This window comes from Berghia stephanieae, chromosome 1 (genome assembly GCF_034508935.2).
Source record: "Berghia stephanieae isolate SIO BIC M18660-M18661 chromosome 1, UCSD_Bste_1.3, whole genome shotgun sequence".
NCBI lineage: Eukaryota > Metazoa > Mollusca > Gastropoda > Nudibranchia > Aeolidiidae > Berghia > Berghia stephanieae.
In genome coordinates this window covers 61,993,452-62,015,951 of record NC_088360.1, presented here as the reverse complement: position 1 = coordinate 62,015,951, position 22,500 = coordinate 61,993,452, and the positions used below count along the sequence as shown (strand labels likewise).

Sequence of the window (22,500 nt, the reverse complement as noted above, 5' to 3'; positions counted from 1 at the left end):
TATTTTAGATAACATAATTCAATGGGCGATATCTCCATTAGCCATGATCCGATTTATTTGCAATTTGGAAATAATATTATTCTCCTCATGAGCTGTTATTTCTTCTCTTTACAAGTTATAATTTTCTTAATAGTTTAAGTGATATTCCGGAAAATCGTACTCTTTTCAGAAAAAAGACGTAAATAAAGCAAAAAACTCATTGAAATGAAGTATGAATTGATTTTTTTTCCTTATTTGGATCCTATTAAATATTTTTTGGTTATTTGCAAGTTTTCGAATTCTTGATATTATGGGAGTTCTGAATTTAACCATAATTTCGCCTTGTTTAACCTCTATGTGACTCTCGACAGGTCAGATCCAAGTTCCAATCGGACGAAAATGTTATTTTGTGTCTGCTTATTTGGCTTGTAAAGAAAGTTAACCATTTACCCAATACAAAAAACCAGTGGCCTCGGGGGGTCCCTACTATTAGTGTGTACAATGAAATCACATTTATTGATGCTAAGCGAGAGAAGCAAACTTTAATATGTCTTTGATTGCTTATCGATTCCAATGTGCGAGTCTCTTGTCCTTTTATGATGAGATCCTTGGTAATATCTATGGCAATTATTTGAATTTGCATTCAAAGGACACTTTTTTTTCATCCCTCTGCATAGTGTCTAAATTTAATATAAACATCTTATCACGTCTTACCAGTTTAAGGGTGAAATTTTGTATATTTTGTGAAACAAAGTTTGATATGTTTTTATGATAAGTGAAATTAATAATGTGAACAAAATGACAAAAGTAATGCCAAAATGACAAACCCAATTTTACCAAACCAACTGGCTCCAAAACACGCCATGTCTTTGGTATTTGGCATTTAAAACACCAAATTGGCAAACCTGCTTCTGAGTAACTAATCATATGTGTATCTTACAGCAATGCCTAGTCCCAAAGTCTTTCACTTTTGTATTTTCAATGACCCAATGACTCGGCATTCAGCTCCGATTTTGCGACGGGCCACAAATCACGCTCATTGTCACATGCCTTTTTTTACAACTGGAGGTCTCGATACATACCAAATATTATAGAGCTATTGACTGAATAGTGACTAGTGGTCTCGAATCCGGGTGGAATCTCTGACATTTCTCTCCACAAAGCAATGATTGGGTAGCCAAGGTCAGCTATATCTGATTGAAAGTACTTTCAAGACTGTTTGTAAAAATCATGTTGCGCGACTTCCCCCGTATCACCGTGAGCGCAATCCAATTGAGCTCATTTAGACCCAAGAAAAGGGAAAGATTGAGAGGTGGAACACCAAATTTACTCTCACCGTCGAGGTAATAAATGATGTAAGAAGGGAAGACTGGGAAAAGGCGTGCTCCAACCTTCGCAAACTGGAGAAAAATTACATTAAACTGGATAGAGTGATGCCACGACATCTTTCCATAGTCGTTTCATTTCTCATTTTCCTCATCCTCGTCATTAGAATGTGATGATTGTTGTGTCCAGTATGTCTTTGTTGTTGTTGGTGGTGTTGTTGTAGTTGTTGTTATTGCTGAACACATGTACATATTTGTGGAAACAATGATGCATTTCTAATTTTGACCAGTGTACATTAAATTTTGTAATCCTCTTTGGCATAAACACAAGCTATTTTTATAATTTTCGCAATCAAAATACTGTTAAAAGTGCGTAATGTTCACTTTCATTTGTTTTCATCAGTAATGTGTAGTGATAGTTATAAAATGTAGATGTCTGATAGTTAAGAATTGCCATTAGTTCCGACATAATCAGATACTGAATGTATATCGCTTAAGTTTCAATTAACTAAACTTTCCATTTTAACGAATTCCTTCAAAATGGATAAGCGGAAAAGTCATAATTTTGATATGGTAAATCATCTATGAGTTACGATCCTTACCAGTTATCGATTGTACTATAGCTGTTATAAGTATAATCCTTTCCTATTGTTTTACAATTAATGAAAAAACATGTTTTGATTAAGACAAATTGATTCAGAGGTTGATACAAACTTTTGCATTTGTGCATTGAGGGACATCTGAGAAATGAAGAAAAACATACGCCACTTATTAAAAAATCTGACTATAGTTGTGTGTCACTATATTGTTTAAAATTAAAAACTATGGGGCCACAATAAAAAAATATAACCCTTTTCACGAGATGAGAAAAATTGAGTTTAAAGTCCAGGTGATCAGAGGTGGGGAAGTTTAAGGATTTGTTGTTTGTTTTTTTTGTTTGTTTCTTTTTCGTTTTTTTGTTGTTGGTCTTTTTTTTTGTTTTTGTTTTTTTTAGTGTTTTGTTTGTTTATTTTTTGTTGTTGATGCCCTTACTTCTCTTTGATTAAGCATAAATAAACAACGCTCACTCATTATTGACGCACTTTAAAAATAAAATAATTATTTTTAAAAAAATTGGCTAGAAAACTCCTTGTTCAAATATTGATCGATTTAACTGACTCGTCATCTTGGCAAAAACTCTAAACCCTGAGATTTCGCGAAGCCTCGGGTTTGAGAGTTCTGGTCAAGATAAGGGTAATTTTAATCGTTTGATCGTTGAAGGACAAGCTTCCTGCCCAACATTTTACGCATTTTATCAGAGTACAGCAATCAGACTACAGGTATTAATTTTTTGGAATCAAATTTGAGAGGTCAAGCTTTCAGATTATTTTTAGACGATTAGTCACAAATAAATAAACTCTTCATCTTTTCACTTTAATATTCATTATTAGTGATTTAAAAATCATTTTGTAACAAACTATCATGAAATAAACGATTATTACACTCTTGCTTTTTTGGAATTCCAGCTTGTTCCCAACCGCTGCAAGAGTTTGCGATTGTAGTTTGGAAAAAAGTTCGAATTCCAAGACGCAATAGAGTAAGATTTCTTGTATTCTATCCCTACATCTACCCGGATTTCGTGATCTCTGAACAAAGACATTTACAAAAAAAAAAAAAAAAACAACTTAAATTACTATTCTTTTAAAAAATCAAATATTAGTTAAATTTAACGCTTGATATTCTGACAAATTAATTATTATTGTACACTTGATAGCATTACGTGTTACTAATTATGCGAAGGATAGAATAATATACAATTCTTTCATTTCTTTGTATTTATTAAACGTGTTATTTTTGTCGTGCCCAATTAATAACACGACGAGCTTATAACGAGTTTAATAAATACAAAGAAATGAAAGAATACGTTTATTCCACACCACGATTTAAGATATATTAGATATTTCGTGACCAATTAAACAGTATTAGTACTTCTATTCAGCATAATTTGTAATTTTCTCCATCTGCTTAAATGACAATTTGACCCCCCCACCCCCCACCCCTAAAAAAACAAAACCAAAAAAAAAAACAAAACCAAACAAAACAAAACAAAACAAAACAAAAACAAATGAGAACGATGGATTTGTATTAATGCACACCAAATGATTATTTTAAATTTCCAACCAACTGTCTTTGATAGGATTCTTTCACGGGTTTGGATTTATGAAATGAGTTATTTTTATCGCGCCAAATAATGCACGAGCTTGCGACATCACAAATTATTATTGTAAACTTGATATAATTACGCGTTACTGTTTAGGGAGAGTGGTGGAGTAATGTGTATTGGAAAAAAAGCAATCATTTCTTAGTAAATACGTAATCATTGAATAATGCTTTGAACGCGTTGAACAAAAAAATTATTCAGCGATTGCAGAATATTTGTGTACATTTTATTGGTGTGAAATAAGGTCCAAAAGATTGGATTGACGATTAAAAATAGCCTTTTGTGAGCATGAATCCAACGTTTTTGTTTTTGGGTCAAATTGTCATTCAACCAGATGGAGAAAGATGCAAATTATGGTGAATATGTAATAATCTTACTTGGAGGGGTGGAATAAATGCATTATTTCATTTCTTTGTATTTATTAAACTCGTTATATTTTTATCGTGCAATAACACATATTCGCAAGCTCGTTATGTTATTGGGCATATGATAAAAATGACTCGTTTAATAAAAACAAAGAGATGAAAGACTCTTATAATATTCCACCCCTTCCATCGGAAAACCCTATACGTAATCTTTGAATAATGCTTTGAATGCGTTGAATAAACACTTTATTCAACGATTGCAGAATTTTTTCTCACATTTTATTGGTGTGAAATGTCTAGTGTACAAGACAGCTGATTGGCAATTTTTAAAAAAATCAACTGGTGTGCAAGAACACAAATCCAACGTTTTTCTATCTTTGGGACAAATTGTCATTCAAGCAGAGGTGGAAAAATACTATAGTCAGATTTTTTATTAATGGCGCGTTTTTCTGGTTTTTCTCAGCTGTCCAGCTATCGAAAGTTGTAAAAATTTGTGTCAACCTCTGAATCTATTTGTCTTAACTGAATCTAGATTTTGGACCGTATTGATGCCATATTAAAAAAGTTTTCTTCTTTAAGACCCATAAAAACTACTTTAAACAGGTGACATAAAATTAAACATTTTGCACTGTAAAAAATGAAAAAAAGTTACGCACCATAAAGTATGAATGAAGTCATCGTATTTCAAAGAAATCTTGTGTTGACGTAGTGATTATGAGTTCACGTCATACTTCTTTCCAAATATTAATAATTCGCTTTAAGTGTTATAAACATACCACTTATGTAGTTTGTATTAACTTTTTAATTTATTATTTATGGCATATTATCTACATCATGTCGCAATTACCAAAGACTGATATGAAATCTCTCGCTTTAAATCATTTGAAATAGTGATTGTATACTCAATATTGTCAAATTAACAAACACTGTTAATATAACTTTGACAAATGTTTGTCTATACATGAACGTTTCACAGGGCCTCTAAAGGTTTTAAAAACATATTAGGCTCTTAAACAACACGATAAGGTACGGAATCTCTATCGGTTCCACTCTCGAAACGCTGCGAAAAGAAGTCTTCTTGTATCTACCGATAAGTCATTAAAGAGGATGGCAATGCTTTTGGAATTTCACAATCAACCATGAGAAGATCGTTATCGAAATACGACAGAGAGATCACCAGTGTAGAACGACGTGGCAGGAAAAGGATCATAGATAACTTTGATATCGATATCATCCAAAGATGTATGGGTGAGCGTAAATATACATCCGAAAAAAATATTGGACGATTCAAGCAGAAAAAGGCCCGTGGGTTCTGGACAGAGAATCATTGTTATTCTTGCAGGTGGTGATGATACTGGATATTTAAAAGGATGCCATGCCATTTTTTCTTCTCTGCATCATCTGGAATATTATTCTAGGGTCAATGCAAAGGTGTTGTAAGACTGACTAAATATCGTTTGCTGCCCTCTATTGAAGCACCCAGCTGTATTGTATTGGACAACGCTACCATTCGTTGGCCCATGGTCACTTTAAGGTCCAACTTTAGCAAATATAAAAGCTGACATGATTTCATGGTTTCAATCAGACAGTACTATATATTCTTTACTCCTTAGTCTAAAAAAGAAGAAATGAACCAGAAACAGCTTTCAAAGGAGACTGTCTAATCAGGGAGTTCTGACACGAGGTTGCGCGACTTCCCCCATATCACTGTGAGCGCAATCCAATCGAGGTCATTGGGCCTAAGTAGAGGGAAAGATTGAGAGGTGGAACACAAAATTTACTCTCACCGATGTGGCAATAGATGATACAGAGTAGACTGAGAAAAGGCATGCCTCAACATTCGCAAACTAGAGGAAAATTACATTTCAGTGGATGCTCGGAATCTTTCTGTAGTCGTTTCATTTCTCCTTTTCATCATCCTCGTCATCAGACTTTGCTCATTTATGTGTCCAAAATGTCTTGGTTGTTGTTATTGTTGTAGTAGTAGTTGTTGTTGTTGTTGTTGTTGTTGTTGTTATTGTTGAACACATATTTGTTGAGACACTGTCTCATAATTGATGAATTTTGACTTTTGACCAGTCTACATAAATTTATGTAAATCCCCTTGGCATAAACACAAGCTATTTCTCAAACTTTTGCAATCAAAATTACATTGAAAGCGCGTTATGTTCATTTTCGTTTGTATTCACCAATAATGTGTATTGATAGTACAAAATGTAGATGTCTGATAGTTAATAATTGTCATTCGTTGATTCATATTCAATACTGCACGTATATCTTTTAAGCTTCAATTAACCGAACACTCCAGTTTAACGAATTCCTTAAAAATGGATATGCGGGAAATTCATAATTTTGATAATGTAAATCTTCTGTGAGTTTCGATCCTCACCTGTTATCGATTTTAATATAGCTGTAATAAAAGAAATCCTTTCCTATTGTTTTAAATTTCATGAAAAAATCTTTTTTTATTAAGACAAATTTATTCAGAGGTTCATACAAATTTTGCAGCTATGCATGGGGGGGGGGGGGGGGGGGGGGGGGCAGCTGAGAAAAAGAAGAAAAACACGCGCGATTTATTAAAAATCTGACTATAATTCTGGTGAATAGAAGTGCCTACTCCTACCATACAATCGTTCACGAAATGTCTAATAAGCTTACTTGGAGGAGTGGAATAAACGTATTCACGTAGTGTTATTTGGCACGATAAAAATAACTCTTTTAATAAACGAAAGAATCGTATATTATTTCATTCATCAATGTCGTTTATGTCTCAGAATTACTTTTTATGAAATCGAGCGATCTCTATGGCGAAATAATAACATTCTTGTCGGCAAAAAGTGTGATGTTTGAGCCCCAATCGGAGAAGGCTGTAGGACATGTTTCCCCATGTGTTTCTCTTTTACTTTGTTTAGAAAAAATTAAATTGACCAAAGTCATCGGTAAATATCAATCGGTCTTATAAGACAAAGATGCCATCATCCCGCCTCTTCATCCATTAAGGCCTGGCGGTCGCTGTTTTCATGACATCGAAATTCAGGGACTCGTGTCCAACTTATCCGACACAGACTTGGAGTGTGTCCAATCACCTTAATTAAACAATGCTATATATCCGATTTTACCCAATGCCATAAACAGATTTCTTTTACAATTAAAATCATTAGTAATTTTGTCACATATTATATGCCACTCGTCGTAAAAATACTTGCTTTCGCTTTTTGAGAGTTTTACGGCGCTTGCAACACATGAAAGTCATCTCAGCACCAGTAAAAAGAAAGAAAATGGGATAGTAACAAGGTTTAGAATTACAATTAAAGCACCCAAGAAAAGGTAAGACATATGTTGATTCCAAGAGCACACTATCAAAGTATTTAGTTTGCGATCGCCTGAAAGTCTCATCCAGACACAAGCACAGGTCCCCACTAAGAGGAACACACTCAAATGTTTACAAATCATATATGATATCTAAACAAAACATAATACAGTGAATAACAGAGAGATGGTTTACAAGGAGAAAAAAATCATCTCCCAAAGCTAACTATACATTTGACTGTTTCCCTCTCAGCAAGGGCATCTGGCCTGTCCAGGACCAAACCAAATAATCTCATTCCAACACAAAGACAGAAAGCTAGTTGGAAAACATATATAGGGGGATAGAAGACGCAGTAAGTACCTCCCTGCACATTATGGGAGGTCAGGAACCCCACCTTGGTCATAATGTAAATAATAATAATAATAATAATAATAATAATAATAATAATAATAATAATAATAATAATAATAATAATAATAATAATAATAATAATAATAATAATAATAATAATATAATAATAATAATAATAATAATAATAATAATAATAATAATAATAACAATATAATAAAATAATGATGATGATGATGAGATATAATAATAATAAATAATAATAATAATAAAATAATAATAATAATAATAATAATAATAATTAATAATAATAATAATATATAATAATAATAATAATAATATAATAATAATAATAATAATAATAATAATAATAATAATAAATAATAATATATAATAATAATAATAGTAGTAGTAGTATAGTAGTAGTAGTAGTAGTAGTAGTAGTAGTAGTAGTAGTAGTAGTAGTAGTAGTAGTAGTAGTAGTAGTAACAATTTTTAAAAAATTGTTTTCGTCAACCCTAGAGCCTTAACTACACGTTAAGTGGTTTTAGATTTTGCAAAGAAATATGTTCGTTTATGTACTTTTATTGCTCATCTTGTTTTTTCTTTTATATTTTCTAGGACATATTCCTGTATTCTCTCCTACATAACATTCCAAATTATCTCCTTTCACAAATTGCAGCCCATCCAAAATCACTCGGCTTCGACCATTCTAAGAAAAAGGTCAAGAGGTCATATTACAGCCATGTCATTGTCACTTCACTGTCTACCAATTGAGTTAAGACAAATATCGAATTGCTGTTCTTTGCTTGTGACAACAAAACTGCTGCTTCATATTTATGCAACAATATTGCGTTGCACTCTCCTTCCAGAACTTTACGGTCTAGTGATCGTTCCCAAAAAAGGCTCCAAAATGTTTTCTGACAGGTCTTTTTCCCATGCTGCCCCTTCTATCTGGAACTCTCTTCCAGTTTCCTTAAGAGAATGCAATACAGCAGCTCATTTAAGACAAATATTAAGACTTACTTTTGTTAGGAAGTATTTGATAGATTAAAACCAGTTTCCTTTTAATGATTATTTTTCATGAAATAAACGTATTAAGCATATTTTGTGTACCTCTGACCTGTTATTGTAGCTTTGATCTTTGTATTGAGAAGGCGTCTAGAGCTGTTTGTACTTGAAGTATATATATATATACTATATTATTATTATTATTATTATTATTATTAATATTATTATTATTATTATTATTATTATTATTATTATTATTATTATTATTATTATTATTATTATTATTATTATTATTATTATTATTATTATTATTATTATCTATTATTATTATTATTGTTATTATTATTGTTATTATTATTATATTTTGAACTATGTACTTAGGATGAGTACAATTATAACGGTTCTGCTTATTTTCTGTCGTTCGTTTCATACCTTCTTGTACTGTGACTTGTCTTTTATATCTTAATAAAGGGAGATCTCTTTCATAAATATCTGGAGAGTTAAAAATGGAAAAGTACATAATGATGATGATGTTGTTTTTTGTTGTTGTTGTTGTTGATGATGATGATGTTGATGATGATGATGATGATGATGATGATGATGATGATGATGATGATGATGGTGATGATGATGATGATGATGATGATGATGATGATGATGATGATGATGATGATGATGATGATGATGATGATGACGGTGGTGGTGGTGGTGGAATAATTATATTGAGAATGCTAATCATGAAGATAAGGAACTTGAGGTCAATGATGAAAATAATAATAATAATAATAATAATAATAATAATAATAATAATAATAATAATAATAATAATAACAAACATGGTATAGGGCGAAATAGGATAAAACCCTTGAATGCCCTTAATTCTAATAGTAATGCTAGAAATCTATTGATTGAAAGATTACAATACTGAGATATGTGGCAAATATAGTATTTCAACTTAAATGTACTCACGTATGTGTGATGTACAAACATATATCTATAACAATGACATGCAAATCACACACACACACACACACGCACGCACACACACACACACACACACACACACACCACACACTCATGCATTGATACATATAGAAGATAACCATAATAAAATAACAATGCATGATATTTACATACAAGATTGAAAGCCATGTCAACAGCAGTGTAAACAAGTATTATTCGTCATCTTTAAATCTCCCATCATATAATTCCCTGTCTTCTAACACCTTCAAAGAATCCACAGATGTTGCATTCTTTGTTTCAAATTTCAAATTGTTCCATTTCTGGAAAATACGAATACCGTTGTTTTGCATCTAGTGACATAAATCTTAAACTTGTACCCTCTAGTAAAAGTAATATTAGAATATGAAAAAAAAATCAGAATAGTCTATCTTATCCAAATCATGTACTAATCTATAAACCTGAATTAAATCCCCACGAATTTTTCTATATTTAAAACTTGGTAAGTCAAGAAATTCTACCCTTTCCTTGTAAGATAGATACGGTATCGCAAAAATCTTTTTGGTAGATCTCCTCTGTACACTTTCAATACTAATAGATTGTCTTTTATATGGTGGGCTCCAGATGCAATTTCCGTATTCCAGAATTGGTCGATTGTGCGATTTATACAAATACAAAAAAATTGTTTTTATCAAGACTTATAAACGTTCTATATATTATTCCCATCATTCTGTATGCACGGCTTATCCAATTATCAATATGTACATCAAAATTCATCTTTTTCATAAGGCACAACGGAAGGTCGATTTGACATAGAAATATCGGTAAAATAATTATGGCATCAATCTTTTTTTCTATATATGTCATACTTTACATTTCGATATATTAAAATCCAAATGCCATGTTGTACAGCATTTGAAAAGTGAAAAGATATCATTTTGTAGAATGTTATGATGCTCACTTGTAGTATAGATCTTCGTATTGTCGGAAAACAGTGTACACACACACACACACACACACACACACACACACACACACACATATATATATATATATATATATATATATACTTGTCGCGATTGTTACGTATAGACTACGCCGACGGTGTTTTATCTCTCAGATTAAGAAATCAAGGATGAACAATGTTGATGAATGGGAGTCCAAAATTTTTGATTACATCATATACGAAACTTGCAAAGGTAGAACTTATGGTCAAGAAAAATTTTATTTTTGTCAAAAGAAATAAAATTTCCTGAATGAGTTTTCTTGTCATTTAGATTATTATTTTCCTATTGTGGGAGATTGAGTCAAATATTATTCTTTTTTATATTGAATATTAATGTTCTTCTATTGGGTCTCATGACCTATATAAACTAAAAGATCTTAAACTCTCAATCGTCGCCGTCGCAATCCCCCAGACCTTAATTAGACTCAGCAATCTGATTTTCATTAACTGGACAGAGAGGCTAAAATAACTCGCAAACCATGTCTGCTTTTGCTCTACACTCTCATATTCTAAATAATCCGTGATCTATACCATTCATTAAGATAAATCACTTGATTTAATTTTGACAAGAGTCAGAAGTTCATGTTTGTGTCTGTTGGGCAATTTGACAAGAAAGCATACAAAACAAAGAAAACGAAAGAACGAACAAACACATACACACATACAAAAATATCAGATAAAAGAGAAGAAACGAAATCAAAAAGATATTAGATTGATTGATATCTCAGTATCTCCAGAGATAAATAACGTGAATGAAAGCTATTTATCTTTTGATATCACAACGTATTTTCCTTTAATGGTTCACAATTTCAGTATTACACGCAATCACTGAACTCATGGTGAGTATCTGAGAAACTTTAGAACACGGCATTGCCATTCAAACATAATAATAATGAACAATTCATGGAATAAATGTTACTCCAAATTCACAAAATGACTTTTGATTCAGTTTCGGAGGTTAGTATTATAAACGCCTTATATCATGTACAAGCGTCCAAAATGACAAAAATACTACTGTTCATCAATGCCAGATGGGAAACAATGATCTATAGGGGCAGCGTGGCTCAGTGACACGGTATCTAGTGCGATCAACCGCCGCTGCGCCGTGAGACCTCGCCCTAGTTCAATTTGCGGCGCTGCATTGCGGCTGACGCCTGGGTTATTCCAGTCTTCCATTGGAATAGACCCTAAAGACAAATTTCCCCTATGGGATAAATAAAGGGGAATTTTATTTATCTATTTTTATTTTTTATTTTATTATCATATTTTCTGGTTTGCAGAGAAAGACTTATCTAGAAATATCAATATACATGACGTTCCTTGCAGGGCTTAATTCGATAATTAGGCAAATATATCTTTGCATGGACCAATTACCTGTTTTCATTTTAGCCAGAAATGATCCACATGTATTTGCTCATTTGGTTTATAAGATGAAAGGAATGCATTCAGTAATGTTTTTTGCTCGAATCATAAAATGACGATGATTAAAAGAATGGTATTTAATTTAATTCCTAAAAATTGGACTAAAATGTAATTAACGTGAAGGGTCTTTTTAAAGCAGGATTTGAACGGCGTACTCAACGGATTCTTTATGTCGGCATTAAAACAGACTGCACCCGTCATAAATAATGTTTTATGCCAATGGTTCTATACTTACCACTAAAAGTTCTACAGAGGACTAGGTACAAGATGATCATGTTTGAATATGTTAGGATTTCGTAAATCTACATTAAAATAGGGAACAAGTGATAAGTCAAGATACTGGTTCCAATCTCATTGAAAGTTTGAAACCATTCAACCAGAGGACTAGATAATTACCATGCGCTAACTGATCTTCTGGTTTCACATTAATAGTATTTTATTTTCTAGCCTAAGTAAATGCTGATCGTCAATAAAGATCATCCGTCCTCGCTCTCTTCATCCTCGTAATCATAAGAATCTGCCTATACACCTTGATAATAAAAGAGTTATGCCAACGCATGATTCAATATGTAACCTATTCATGTTATTCCCCAAAGGTTACGCATTTCCAATGAGTTTTGAACCGGAAAAGAGGAATGTCTGACGTCACGACTTTTCTGCCCTATTTAACATTGATTCCAGCTCTATTATACTGTAAAATGCCACGTGCCAAAATCATTAAAAACCTAGGATTAGACTATAAGCTCACTTTATATATCAGCAAGAAAAAGCTCATTTTGTTCAACGTTATAAACTTATCTCAGTACAAAGAATAGGACATTGGAGGGTTAGCTTTCCAGATCTGAGCCAACCAGGGCTGAACTCGCTAGTCAGAGATAAGATATTGCGAGCTGATGATCAAACCATTTAGATTCGAAACCAGGGCGTTTACTAATTAGAACTGGCGTTTCGATCATTGTTTTACTTGGTGGCAAAAGAATGTTCTTGCTTTATATATCATATCTAGTCCTAGAGTGTTCCGATCACTGTTTTACTTGGTGGCAAAAGAATGTTTTTGCTTTATACATAATATCTAGAGTTTAGAATTCTGCTAAATAGGCATTTTGTCACTTGGAGTTGTTTACCATTTTGTTATCCCCGCTTATCGAACAATGCAATATTATATCTAGAATATCATGATTACCTCTACGTTCTCAACTGTTTTTATATATTGTACCTCACCAAAGTTCTTCAAATTATATGAGTAACTAATGTATTTTTTACATCATATTTTAAGGCTTTTCCCGTTTCTCGATGATGCGTAATATGTTTCACAATTTTTCATTCATTTGAACATTTAATAAGCAACCGCAAAAGTTTCAATTTCACACAATGTTACATAGAAAAGTTTCAGATTTAAGATTGTCGGACTAATTTGGAATTAACTTTATCAATCAAACCGTGGAATAACAGTATTGTGGCCAAAATTAGAAAGGTGTTGTATCATTTATACAAAAAAAAATGGATATCAATCTTTTTTTTTTAAACCAAAAATGAATACAATAGTTAAAACTAAGCGGTTTTTCTTTGCGGAGGGGAGGGAAGAGGGATGCAAAATCTTTCTTAAGAAAAGAACAAAACCAAAAAATCATGAAAAAACTTCTCGACAAGAGGCACGTAATTAGGTCTTATCACGTTAAAGGTTTTGAGTTTTTAGCCCTAAACTTTTGGTAATAAAAATACTTCCTTTTCTCGAATACTGCCTCTTGATTGTTTTGATGTAGGAAACCTTTTAAATGTCTGTCTTTTTTCTTAAATTAAGATACCCGGGTTTCTTTACTGTAAGGATTGATACAGATAACATTTGGATAAAAGAAGAAAGGAACAAGGCTTTTGCTATTGTCTATGAGGAACCGGAAGTCTTTTTAATTCAATATTCAGATAGCCAAATAGAATACATATGCCAGATAGTTTCTGTTGTAAGCGCTAAAATCCAATACTGTTACATCTCCCTTCCTGAGAAAAAAAATTGTTCTTGCTTGCTGATAATCCAAACAGTCCATTTTCACCTGACTGAATTTTAAAAGTTCACTCTTTTTAAACCGGGAAATTTATCATTGTTCTTGATTACACAGTTCATACTTATCTTTCATATATTTTAGTCTTCTTTTAAAGATAAATAGTTCAATTGATAACTATCTATGATACACACACAAAAAACAGACCATAATTGTTCTGACACAAAGCAGTCGGTAATTGTTCTGACACAAAACAGTCCATAATTGTTCTCTAACACAACAGTCCATAATTGTTCTCTAACAAAACTGTATACAGCCCATAATTGTTCTCTAACACAAAAGTCCATAATTTTTATTGTTCTCTAACAAAACTTTAAACAGTCCATAATTGTTCTCTAACACAACTGTCAATGATTGTTATCTAACAAAACAGTCCATTATTGTTCTCTAAAACGCTTTGGTTTGACGATGGGTCTTCCATGTCGCGTCCCTTGTGTGTTGAGTGTTTCTGTTTCAGTTCCAGTGTGCTTGGGTGGTAACTCGAGGGATACATGTTTCTTCTCTTTGTTACTGTTGTTGTTGACGAATGCTTTGAGTGTTTCGGTTGGACTAGCGGTTGGTACAATAGCTGAAGCTGCTGGAATGTATCTGATATGTTGTCTATTCCTTTAAATATCTGAGTATGTATGACTTTGGGTTGTCTGTGTGTTGTGTTACAGTTGCTGGAAGCCATTGTTCTGTTTCTGGATGTGGTGTTCTGACTGGCTGTCCTATGTAAAGGTAGAAAAGTACACCTGAACGAGCATGTTGATCAAAATAGTACTTTTGCTGGTGTTGACGTTTTTCTAGTTCTTCGTGGATGTCGGTCCGGGTTGGATCTGTATTGGGACTTTTCATGGGAAGTGTGTTTCTCAATTTTCGTCCCATGAGGAGCTGAGTTGGTGTTCCAAATTTGGCTGTGATTGGGGTTGATCTCCAATGTAAGAGGGCAAGTGTTAGATCGACTTTGATTGTAATGTTTTTTAATTCAGAATGTTCTTGATTATTTGAATTTGGCGTTCGATAAAGCCATTTCCTTGTGGTCTTCTGGGTGATGTTGTCGTATGTGTGAATTGCCACGTGCTTGCAAATTCTTTGAAAGCAAAGCCTGCCAAGTGAGGTCCATTGTCACTAACAAGTTTGTCAGGTATGCCAAATTCTGAAAATACTTGTTTCAGGATGTTGATGACAACGCTGCTAGGTGCTGGTTGCGGTAGGTTTCGTACAATAGGGAATTTGGAGTAATAGTCAGCAATGACAAGATACTGGTTATGGTTGAAATCAAAGATGTCTAGTTGTGGCTACAACACACCATGGTCTGGTTGGGATTTCATGTGAGGTGAGGGGTTCTGGTGTTTGTGCCTTTTGATGTTGTTGACATGTTTCGCAGTGCGATACAAGTTGATCGATTTCTTTGTTGATTCCAAGCCACTAAACGTAGGTGCTAGCAAGAAGTTTTGTTTTTTCTATGCCAAGGGGTGTTGTGTGTAATTGCTTGAGTATGTGTTCCTGCTGATTGGGTAGCATAACAATTCGGTTGCCATTGAATATGATATCATCCTTCACTGATATTTGATCTCGAAAGCTCCAGTATGTCCTGAGATCATTCGGGAGTTGAGATATCTTTTCGGGCCATCCTGTGACTATGATGTCTTTGAAACCGCTGAGGAGTGGGTCCTGGCAGGATTCACGTCTCATATTTGTGAGTCGATCATCTGAGAAGTTAGATAACGTTATCAATCCGTAGATCGAGGTTGACTGTGTTTTGATTTGTCATGTCCGGTAGTCTATTGATTCTGAAGTTGTCTGCTGGCTCAATCTGTGCAGCAAGTCTTCTCCAAATGGTGTCTGGGTCGTTCCTCTCCTCGTCGGTTAGGTCCCAGCTGTTGAATCTTTTAATACCTTCCTCCCCATCTGCAAGGAGTATCGTGGCTCCTCTAACATTCTGTTTGATATTAGGATCGACAGCAAAGTATAGCTCTATACGCTGTTCGAAGAGACGAAATGACTCTGGGACATTGTGTGATGCTCAGCCCATTGTTGGGGACTTGTCCGCCATATTATTATGGTATTGTAGTTAGCTCTAGCTGTGACTCTTGATAGAGCAAAATAAATGACGTTTGGTATGGAAGGTAGATAACGCTACTTTAATCTATGTAAAGATATGTTGATGAGTTGAGGAGAAACGTTGATACCGTACTGGTAATAAATCTAGGTAATCTGGATGCCGGTTGGTTTACATGTAAGGATTGATACAGATAACATTTGGATAAAAGAAGAAAGGAACAAGGCTTTTGTTATTGTTTATGAGGAACCGGAAGTCTTTTTATTCAATATTCAGATAGCCAGATAGAATATATATGCCAGAGTTTCTGTTGAAAGCGCTAAAATCCAATACTGTTAAATTTACGTCTAATTTATACTCATTATCAGTACTTATTACTGTCCACACCTTCTAGCAGATTAGTCTTTTCTTTTTGTTTTGCTATTTTGCGGCGTATTGTAGGAGGGTTGATCAAATATAAATTGCCCTGACTACGAAGGAATCTTTCGATTTACATTAATTTTTAGGAGAGGGCAATCAATTTCTCATAAGATTGTTTTTTCAATGTAAACTTTTGATGTGCACATTTAACGTTACAGCGCATGGAATAACAAATCAAAAGTGCACCAGTGACGAGCAAATGAAAAGAAGGAAGTAACGCTGGTACGACATTATCCTAGCGTTTGTGAAAGGAACTTTTTCTTTTGGCTGATTGGTAGCATTGGATCAAACACTATTCTACCATTATAACCCAGAAATGAAATGCAAGTCGATGGAAATATTATGAAGAAGCGGTTTCCCTTCTCAATAAATGGCAAAGATGGGCCGCTCTCCGGTTGTTAATTTACTTTTTTTTTTCGGGGAGTGGGGGGGGGGGGGGGATGATAATGTCTTATCTTCCAAAAAAAAAAAAAAAAAACTATGAACGAGGAATACGGCTTACAACTCTGAAATAGACAAGCATTAGTCGGCTAGAAAACATTCAGGAAAGCTTCAGCTTTGCTTTGCACAATGCATCGTCTCATTTTTCGGCAGCTGCAGATTACGATAATGAAACCTCACTTCATCCTTCCTACTCACTCAATATGACCCCATTCAGACTTTTAAATGTTCCTCACGCTGAAGAAAGACATAAAAAAGATGAAATTGAAGTTTTTAGAGCTTCAGAAGACTGATTTATGGTCAAACCAAACGCCTTCTACTTTGAAGGATGTATCAAGGTCAGAGACACTAAACTGGTGATTATGTGGGAGAATAAAAGTCAGTGTCATGAGAATCGGAACATTCATTCATAATTAAGGCATTTATATTAAATCAACAATCTTACTATCGATATCCTTCATTTCGTTCAGCCAGGTTCTCGTCATAATTAAAGTTGTATTTGATATGTGCAATGCACTTTATCAAAGAACTCAAGGGAGAGGTGAGCATTCTACTAGCATTGACATTTGTCACCCATCCGGCTACTGGCAGGCACGCTTATGTTCGTTTTGAGCAGTTATGTGGCCTTGTGGTATGACTATTACCTACTAAGAGCACTGGTGTTACACGTTTTGACACTTGGCTTAAGACCCGTTGCCGTACCGCAGAGGGCGGCGAAAAGTTGAGTCACGTTCTCTTTTCGCACTGAATACCAGGACGGTAGTGGCGAAAAAAAATCGTAATATCGCCTTAAAAGCGTTCTGTCTCGTCTTAAGCGAACAGTTTTACTTTAGCCTGGAGACCCCTGAAAATCGCTGTCAAATCTAAGAAACTACAAATCAACTTCTGGAATAGGCAGATTGAGATAAGCAAATTATAGATGAGGGAAGTACGACTGTGCAAGCCATGGAATGTTTAGCCGGGTATTCCTTGATGCCCGCGTCGAATGAAGTAATTTGAGAAAATCGCCTTGCATATTGTCCAAAACACCATTTGTTACCCACTTAGTTACTGGTTACGCTCTACATCGCTTGACTTTGAAACAAAAGACAGGACGCTGTATCTCTGAACCACAGATTCCAAATATAATATCAGATGGATGAGTGAGTTGCATGGAGTCTTTGTTAGATGTGATATAGTATTGTTCTAATCATTTTCTATGTATTTCTTGTATTGAGATCTTACCTGAATTCTTTACGCATTGGTCGTTGAATGGCACACATTCTTTCATTGTAGCATTAAAAAACCCTCCGACACAAATCGCTCTGTTCCAAACAGTGGCCTCACATCGCAAATACTGCCTTGTGCAATGAGTGATGTTTCCTTCCATATAGACTTCATCGTGAGTACAGTTAGCCTTTCCGCTGACGACCACAGCATCTAAAACCAAACATAAATGATAATATTTTTTAAAAAATCACAACCTGATTTTTGCATAGAATAGAAACTCGCTGACGTCAATATGGTGTATATTTCTTACCGTTCAAAATTCCATTTTGTACAAAGCATAATACTTTGATGCTCTTCCATGTCCGGTATAAATAAAGCTTTTTGAACAATATTATATGATAGCATCAATTGTGATGCAGCCTCGTGGCTGAGACAATTTAAAAGATTGTCTCTAAAATCGTCCTCCAAACAAGATAACAGATACGATTTCATAAACCACACAAAAGAGAAGGCAGGTGCAAGTACAGTTTAAATAGAATCATCAGGGAACACACAACCACAAAGAATAGGGAGAAAACACAAGTTTAAGCATGTCCAAAACATTACTTGCAAACATACTAAGGTCTCAGGATAGCTAATCTTTTTTCCTCTCGGAAAGTGTGTGGAAATGCGTGTATCAGAAATTTTGTGTTTCTCATTCTTAGTGCGTCTAACACGTGCTCTAGATTCACTTTCAGATTGGCGTGGTAAAATAAATAATTTAGTTGTTCTTTACATTAAGATCACGCAGTGAATAAATTTGAAATTGAAAACACACGTATTTTGAATTTTAAAGAAGTAAATAATAATAATAATAATAATAATAATAATAATAATAATAATAATAATAATAATAATAATAATAATAATAATAATAATATAATAATAATAATAAATAATAATAGAAGCTGAGAGGAGGGGGGAAAAGGAGGAGGAGGAGGAGGAGAAGAAGAGAAGAAGAGAGAAGAAGAAGAAGAAGAAGAAGAAGAAAGAGGAAGAAGAAGAAGAAAGAAGAGAAGAAGAAGAAGAAGAAGAAGAAGGAAGAAGAAGAAGAAGAAGAAGAAGAAGAAGAAGAAGAAGAGAAGAAGAAGAAGAAGAAGAAGAAGAAGAAGAAGAAGAAGAAGAAGAAGAAGAGAGAAGAGAAAAGAAGAAGAAGAAGAAGAGAGAAGGAAGAAGAAGAGAAGAGAAGAAGAAGAAAGAAGAAGAAGAAGAAGAGAAGAAGAAGAAGAAGAAGAAGAAGAAGAGAAGAAGAAGAAGGAAGAGAAGAAGAAGAAGAGAAGAAGAAGAGAAGAAGAAGAAGAAAAGAAGATAGAAGAAGAAGAATGAAGAAGAATATGAAGAGGAAAGAGAAAAAAAAGAGAACATCGCCCTACAACCCTATTTGATTTTCAAACAATCCATAGGGTATTTTTGCTTGTGTTTAATCTAGAAACGGAACGTTTTTATAGTGCGGTCGTGCTCCAAATTTTGAATTACTGCTTATAATCTTACAACTTGGGTCTTGTATTCCTAGCTAGTAAAGGTACGCCCATAAAAGTTGTTTTTAATGTTCTTCTTCTTCTTCTTCTTCTTCTTCTTCTTCTTCTTCTTCTTCTTCTTCTTCTTTTTTTTATTATTATTATTATTTTATTATTATTATTATTATTATTATTATTATTATTATTATTATTATTATTATTATTATTTATTATTATTATTATTATAATCATTATTATTGTAACTGTGAGTGGGAAAAAGGGAGGGTGGTGGGGTATGTCTCTAGCCTGGAATTGTTTGATCATTATAAAGAGATTTTGTAAAAATTAAGTACTCTAAATTGAGACAATGAATGACCTTTCCTGGTACAAACAGTTATTCATTGCAAAACAAATAAAGCTTGAATTTTAGAATGTTTGCTGAATATTTGATGAGTAACATTATTAGTGGATTGCTCTATGGACCAATGAAAAATGTTCATGTCAATCTTACTTTAAACGATTTCCATAATGAGTTACGGCTATCAAAGATGGCTTTCATTTTAGAATAATAGATTAACTTGCTTATCATGTTTGTAAAAGTAAAGCTTTTGGTAGAAATATTAATCTCTCACATATTATTAAGTTTAAAGTTTCATATTCTTATTTAAACCACATTCATTTTAAACACCTCTCCAAAACAAAAGAGAAAGGTGATTCATCCCGTTAACAATAAGAGAGAGAGAGAGAGAGAGAGAGAGAGAGAGAGAGAGAGAGAGAGAGAGAGAGAGAGCAATAACTCCGCAGTTATTGAATTCAATTCAACATTTTCTTTATTTCCCGAATCTGTAGCATATTACATAAAAGTAATAATAATTAGATATATTTTCTCCAATTGTTTTTATTCTCATGAAGAATTCTTCCTTTAAAGTTACAATTTTCTTTCTTGGTGAAAAGGGTTAAATATCATGTCATTATGTCAGATGGAATTCCGCTGGTAAAGATTTGAACGTCACAAGTTTACCAGTGATTTTAACAATAATATGGGACGAAAGTCATGAGAGCGGAAAAAACAAGTTTCTCAAATGGGACCCTAACATGTGCCACCTGCTTTATAGTTACACGGGATTCTTCAAACTTTTCTTTAATTAAGAAGATACGAGAGGCTACGATTGCCCCGATTGCTGTTGATTTTGATATAATTTTTAAAGATTGATGATCGAAAATAATTTGTTATAAAGAATAGATCAAGTTCGCTCCGATTCAATGCTCATTCGTTGATTTTGTATCAAACTGAAAATAAAATATAATACATAATCATTCTCATTATAGAGAGAATTTCTTTTCGTTTTAGGCAATGATAAATTTCACAATACTGCATTTATTCCCCCATCACACTGGAGGAAAGGAACTAGCTCACATAAATATAATCGGACTTCAAAACAACGTTTTTGCAACCTCAATCAGACAGTGGTGGCTTTTACTGTACAAACCATTGACAAGAGGATGTCTAAGGCCTTGTTGTTTCTACTCGGATGCCCTAATATGCGATAACTGAGTGCAAAAAGTAGTTTTAATCCAAATATTTATTGTACAAATTATTTTATTTCCGTATCTAGGATTTTCAAATCCCCCTTTCACGGTTGCACCCAAAACGAGAAATTTAAAAGAAAAAGAAAAACTAAATAACGCAAAGACATGTATTATATATACTTGTGTGTGTGTGTGTGTGTGTGTGTGCGTGTGTGTGTGTGTAATGTGTTCAGCGCTGGAAGGCTGCTTTTCACAGAGCTCTTAAAATTATTGCATTTTACGGCTGTTTTAAGTGTTATTTCTATATAGGACGAAATTTTGACGAAATTTCGTGAAATTTAAACAATTAATTTAGTAGCAATATTTTAAAGTTTTGTAAATTTTTGCTAGGATTTTATCATCTATTAAGACCATTTTTGTTTACGTTTTACGATTTTAAGAAGCAAAAAAAAACAACAGTGAGTTATTTTAATCTTATTACAACGGTCGACGATGAACACCGAGAATGACAACATCTAATTATTGTTATAACTATTCACCCCAATACCTATGTACAATACGACACACAATTAAAAATACACCGAATAGTCTTCAACAGTCGTAATGTCACTTCCTTCCTAATGACGTATGGTAACTTAGTAACACTGGCTCTCAACTATCGGAACAATGGCGGACGCCGTATGAAATATTTCCCCGGCGAGCTTAAACGCGTATCCCTAGGAAAAAAACCCCATCAATTTGATCATGTATTGACTTTTACACATTCTGATCACAAGGCTTATGAAAAGGGAATGATAAGTTCTAGCCAGCATGAAGAATAAAAAGTAATGATTTTCTTTGTTTAGAACCAAGATGGCCGCTGTTGCCGGGCGCGTGACATCAGACTATTGAATCCAATTTAGAAATAGTGAACATTTTGAGATCTTTTGAATTATTCAAGGCATACAGAAAAATAACAAAAAGAGGAAAGAAAGGTTATAGGAAAAAAAAACAAAACAAAGAGAAGACAAAGAAAAAATCAAAAACAACTCAGTCAAATTAAAATGCAATAATTTAAATTCTACTAATAACAATGACGGAAGGCAACGGAAAACCACCGTCACTAACAAACTTTCCCAGGACATCAGATGTCCCGAACACGTTGAACGTTTCAAACTGGTGGAAAATGAAACAATCACACTGGCCACATAGAACCGTACATTAAACCATTTAGGAAAATTTGAAAACGTTACTCAAGAAATGAAAAAGTTCCAAATTAACATCCTTGGAATCTTAGAAACGAAGTGGAAGGGAGAAGGAGTAGTTTAAGAAGATGATTTTGTATTGTATTATGCAGGTGGAAAACATCATGAAAAAGGAGTTGGAATTCTTTTAGAC

At 33.6% G+C, this 22,500-nt stretch overlaps 1 protein-coding gene across 1 annotated transcript in view; it reads right to left on the bottom strand.

Annotated features, from left to right (window-relative positions):
• The window catches only part of LOC144978955 (uncharacterized), a 55,063-nt gene that overhangs the window by 14,979 nt on the left and 17,584 nt on the right, over positions 1-22,500 (bottom strand). The window contains exons 2-3 of the mRNA XM_078925577.1: positions 18,113-18,307; positions 8,971-9,030 (exon numbers count right to left, since the gene is read on the bottom strand). Coding sequence (XP_078781703.1) covers positions 8,971-9,030; positions 18,113-18,307 — 255 coding nt within the window. The remainder of the gene's footprint in view (positions 1-8,970; positions 9,031-18,112; positions 18,308-22,500) is intronic.